This window comes from Notothenia coriiceps, unplaced genomic scaffold (assembly GCF_000735185.1).
Source record: "Notothenia coriiceps isolate Sejong01 unplaced genomic scaffold, NC01 NC01_scaffold00009305, whole genome shotgun sequence".
Taxonomy (NCBI): domain Eukaryota; kingdom Metazoa; phylum Chordata; class Actinopteri; order Perciformes; family Nototheniidae; genus Notothenia; species Notothenia coriiceps.
This window is the reverse complement of record NW_011342006.1, coordinates 456,192-461,121: the sequence shown is the minus strand read 5'-3', so window position 1 is coordinate 461,121 and position 4,930 is coordinate 456,192. Positions and strand designations below refer to the sequence as shown.

Genomic DNA, 4,930 nt, shown 5'->3' with positions numbered 1-4,930 from the left:
TTTAACAACAGTTAAGGGAACTTTTGTAAAACTGTCCAGTCATCACGATGAGATGGGGAGCAGCGGTGGGTGGCAGAGAGAGGTTCATTCGAGTTGATGTGAGGAAAGAGACGTCATCTGTGAATGAGCCTCAAATTTCAACGCAAAGCTATAGAACCTGATTGTGTTTACACTACAGCTGATTTATTAAGGTCAGCTCTATTCCTTTATTACTTGGCAAGTAAATAATAAACAATATTCAATGTCTAGTTTGTTTCTTTAAGCTGTCCATGTATACAGGCGGGGGAGGGGTGTGGACATACGTCTTCTCGATGGTAATAATGAAACTGTGACCTCATGGTCTGAGCAGCCAGAAGCAAAACCACTGTTCCCAGTAGCATAATAATAATAATAATAACCAGTTTTTTTTTTCGCTTTACATTGGTCTAACAATAACTTTAGCAAACTGCTGCAGTAAATATCCGATTAGCCTACGCTGGTTAATGCAGAAATGTGATTATCTGTGTCACATTAAAACAAAATCTTCTTATTTTCGATCACTTTATAAGAACATAAGAATAAGACCACTGTCTGAAAAATACAGGTAAAACAGTATAACACATGCTCAGAATTAATGGCACAAGACAATCATATATTTCTCAGGGTTTTGTTTTTATTGCAAACAATATAATACAAAAGATAAGCTTTTAAGACAATGCCATATTTACCTACAGAAACTGCATTAAGGAGATGACAAAATGGGAACTAATGATACAGAATATAAAATAAGGAACACAACTTTTTTCCAAAAAGTGTCTTGTTGATTCCAGCAAATCCTTAACAAAAACAAACGTCGCAACTTCCATACTCATTAATTAATTTGTTAGAAAGAAAAGGAGAACACTTCCAGTTTTTCTTTTTTTTATAGAGAGACTCATTGTGTAATTATATAAGTAATCTGTACAATAACTACATCCTGAATAAAAGAAACTTTTATACGGAAACATTTACAAATGATAAATAAACAAATCTGTACCACATATGACAGCAAACTAATCCACTGAGGAACTTTTTATCTCAGTTAGCTGCTGCGGAGTTAAAAAGATAATTGCAAATAGTTATTTCCAAATAAAATTAATTCTAAAGAATAAATTAGGAAAAAGGTTAGAAAAAAGGATGGAGCTGTAGGAATGATAGAAGCACGCCAGACTCAGACCTGCTGGCTGCTGAGGAGAATCAGGTCAAAGGTCACTTCCTGCATCTCCTCAAGCAGGAAGTCAGAACTATGCTGTGGTTTTGACACTGCAATGCCAGAGGAAAGAGCCTCTCCACTGTGGTTCCAGAGGCACCAATGGTATCAAGGCAGTACCCAGATAAAAGTAAGCATTGCTCATTTACATGAAGCAACACAGTAAGGCCCCTAGTAGAATAACATGGCACCTGCTATAGCGTTTCCAACACAATACTTTGAGCTAAAGCAAAGAACAAGAACATTTAACTAAGTCACTGTTGACACTGTCATATCATGGCCAAACAAATGTAATCTATTTAGAACCTGCATTGCTCAATCCTGCATCTCATGGAAAATACAATAAAATATGTACAGTACAACAATTCAAAGCAGAATGTAGGCTTTAGGTATAATAAGACGGGAGTATCAGTAAACTGATGTTTCTTGCTTTTGTACAAAAAATACATTAGTGAGAAGTAAGGCCACTGAGGGTGTTTTTACCCGGCATTCCCGCTCGTTCAGATATGTTAAATCTTCTAAACGTGATGATGAGGATGCTGATGACACAAATTATGACGATGATGAGAAGAGCAGAACACATACACAGTACATACTAAAATATTTATAACCAGTATGTCCTCACAGAGGATTTCACTTTTTTTAAACATTATATCTAAAAAAATATAATCACAATTCCAACCGATACAAAAGGCACTGTTGTGAGCCAATCCAAAGATATATTTTCAGTACTATAAAAAAAGTCCTTTCATGTTTTTCTGTTGGCAACGAAGGGTGTGGCATGGTGGCACAAAGGACCCGGCAGAGAGAAGTCTATGCATGTGATGGGTGTTGTACAGTCAGTGCCGAGGGCCGCCTCATGGCCTGGACAGCTGTGTGTAAATGGGCTGCTGCTCCCACTGCTGCGGACTGTGGGTCTGGGGAACAGAGGGCACCCCGGTGGTGTCTGCGATCGGGGTGTACATCGGCCTCTGGCTGGGACTCATGTAGCTGAAGGTGGGGTACAGGCCGGAGCCTTGGCCAGCCGCGTGGCTATAGTAGGAGTTGGCGCCACCTTGGTGGTCTGAATAGTCATACTGTGCTCTGGTGATGGAGGGGTAAGAGGAGCTGCTGTAGTGCTGCAGGTTGAAGGACCCGTAGGCGAGGTGCTGTGGGGAGCCCTGCTGCTCGCTGTAGTGGCTGGGGCTCAGCTGCTCTGTCTTGATCTGGGTGGTTCTCTGTTGGCCCGGCTGGCCTTGCTCTCCTCCTCCACCAAGGGCGGTCAGAGAGTGCTGCTGCTGCTTGGCCATCCAGGCGTGGGCCCCGACATTGGCCGTCTGGCTGACAGAGGAGCTGCCGATGCCGTAGCCGTTGGTGTAGCCGGCCTGCACCGCTCCATTCAGCCCAGCATGGCTGTGAGGGGGCAGATACTGATCAAACTCATCGACATCAAAGCTCCCCATGTTGGAGATGACCTCGCTGCTCAGTTCCCCAATGTCCACAGCGCCAAAGTCGATGTTGAGCTGGCGACTGGTGCCCTCTTGCATGGGGCGCCCCTCACGCTTCAAGTCAGCTTTGCTGGTAGGGAGCTCTGTCTTTGGGGTGGTTGGGGGTGTTGGTGGGCCCTGGGACTGACCTGGATAGAGGAAAGGAACTGTTAGCTTTACAGTCAAAATTAAAATCACATTTACCTGCATGATGGGCTGGTTATGAAGTTAAATACCAGGAAAAATGTAAATGATTTCAAGATGTTTGTTGGAACTAAACTGACAGGTGTATACATGATGGCTTGTAATCATGAATCATTAACAGCTGTCTGCAAAAGGCTTATAAATATTGATTTGTTCAACTGTGTCACAATGATTTACGTTTTAAAAAAAAAAAAATCCTTTTATTTTTCTTGAATTAATTATTTAATATATTTATTTGTTTTCTTACCTGAGTGGTCTCCTGGAGAATGCACCTCTCCCATACTAGAGGCTGGAGAGTCGACCTGCTGCAGAGCCTTAAAGATCGCGGTTGGAGAGATGTGGGTTTGCTCGCCGTCCTCAGGGTCGTTTGGGCCGTTCTTCACAGACTTTCTCCGCCTTGGCTGATATTTGTAGTCGGGGTGATCCTTCTTATGCTGCACTCTCAAACGCTCAGCTTCTTCCACAAACGGGCGCTTCTCGGTTTCGTTGAGCAGTCTGAAAATAATACGGAGAATTGTAAATTAAAATGACCAATCAACAACAAGCACGTCAAATAGTTTTTACAATAGTTAATAGATGAACAGTGTACTGAATTATTGCATCCATTGTTTCAATATAAATAATCACATAAAAAGCACATAAGAAATGTGCGCATTATTAGCCGTGCATGCACTCAAATATAGAATGACGACGTGTATCAAATATTAACATTCAATAATAGAGAGAAATATAATTTAAATGCATGAGTTGACTATAAAGCACTACGTGAAACAGCAGGCAGGTGTTGCATTTCATTGAAGGAATCGTGCACTGTGCACAGAGGCGCGTACAACTCAATGCAAAAAGTGATTGAGAATGCAAAGCGAACCTACCTCCAAAGTTTGCCCAGGGTTTTGCTGAGTTCCGCGTTGTGCAGATGCGGGTATTGATCGGCCAACTTCCTCCGTGCAGCTTGAGCCCAAACCATGAATGCATTCATGGGTCTTTTGACATGAGGTTTATTTTTATTTGAGCCATTAACGCGCACCGGCATGGGCACCAGCGTCCAGTCGTAACCCTTCAACACCTGGGACACTGCATCTCTGATACACACGGGGAACTTCTCTTCGTCTCCCTCTTTCTTGTAGTCTGTACCCAAGAGGAGGTGGTTGTCGATCGGCCGGGTGTTCTCGGTGTCGGAGCCGGAGCCGGACGGGCACGGTGAGCCTGCGGATTCCTCAGACATGCAGGGGCTGGGAGCGTCAGAGTGACACTTCTCCTGTTCTTCTGTCATATTCAGGTAAGGGTCGAGTAGATTCATGCGAAAAAATTAAACAATAACTGCTCGCAGTAAAAAAAGGAGAAAATCCTTCTTTCTAAATCCAAGTGCTGTGCCCAGAGTCTGCAGTGACAGGCTGTGAGGGCGCACAGCTTCACTTGCAGAGATGAATCCTTTCAAATAAAAAACAAAAGTCAAAAAACAAAAGTTTTTGAAGCTCCTTCGAGTTTTCACAATTGTGCAGATAAGAAAGCAAATTGCAAGTAAACGCTATGTTTTGGTCAACTCTGCAATTGTGACTGAAGAGAGAATGGTGACTGAGAGGTCTACTCTTGGAGGATTGCTGAAGAGTTTAGAGACACAGGAGGCGAAGCCTGGATTTATGTTTGACGGCAAGGGAAAGGATTGGGGGAAACTTTTGGTAGGCGGAGACTTAATATGACTCTCCCCTGAATAACTCTTGCAGTCAACAACGGCGAAAAACCAGCTCGAGTTGGAAAAAGGTGTTTTTCCCCTTATAATCTTGGTTTCATTTCAATTTGAGGTATAATTTTTTATTTTAAAAGTTAATACCTAGGGCGTAGAGCTACAATTACAAATCATAACTACAGCAGTTTACTCTATTTTTATAGTTTCACTATAATGATATAGCAATATTAAAGGAAATAAAATACATTTTCTTGAATTTTCTTCGAGACACAACATTATTATCATTAACCCTACAATAGGTCTAATCCACATAGGACTGTTACAAGTGCATACTTATTGCTATTG

The 4,930-nt window shown here is 42.2% G+C and overlaps 1 protein-coding gene across 1 annotated transcript; it reads right to left on the bottom strand.

The window, feature by feature from the left end:
- Positions 1-632: 632 nt before the first annotated feature.
- On the bottom strand, positions 633-4,495 carry LOC104945240 (transcription factor Sox-9-A-like). Its single transcript, XM_010770881.1, has 3 exons — positions 3,771-4,495; positions 3,146-3,393; positions 633-2,843 (listed from the first exon to the last, which is right to left on the bottom strand). The coding sequence occupies exons 1-3, from the start codon at positions 4,196-4,198 to the stop codon at positions 2,086-2,088; spliced, it is 1,434 nt and encodes a 477-aa protein (XP_010769183.1). The 5' UTR covers positions 4,199-4,495; the 3' UTR covers positions 633-2,085.
- Between the last annotated feature and the right edge of the window lie 435 nt (positions 4,496-4,930).

Excerpts from the sequence above, each read along its gene's own strand:
- LOC104945240 (XM_010770881.1), bottom strand. The coding sequence starts at position 4,198 with ATGAATCTACTCGACCCTTACCTGAATATGACAGAAGAACAGGAGAAG. Across the intron at positions 3,394-3,770 it reads ACCCTGGGCAAACTTTGGAG|ACTGCTCAACGAAACCGAGA; the intron begins GTAGGTTCGCTT and ends TATTATTTTCAG. Across the intron at positions 2,844-3,145 it reads TTCTCCAGGAGACCACTCAG|GTCAGTCCCAGGGCCCACCA; the intron begins GTAAGAAAACAA and ends TCCTCTATCCAG.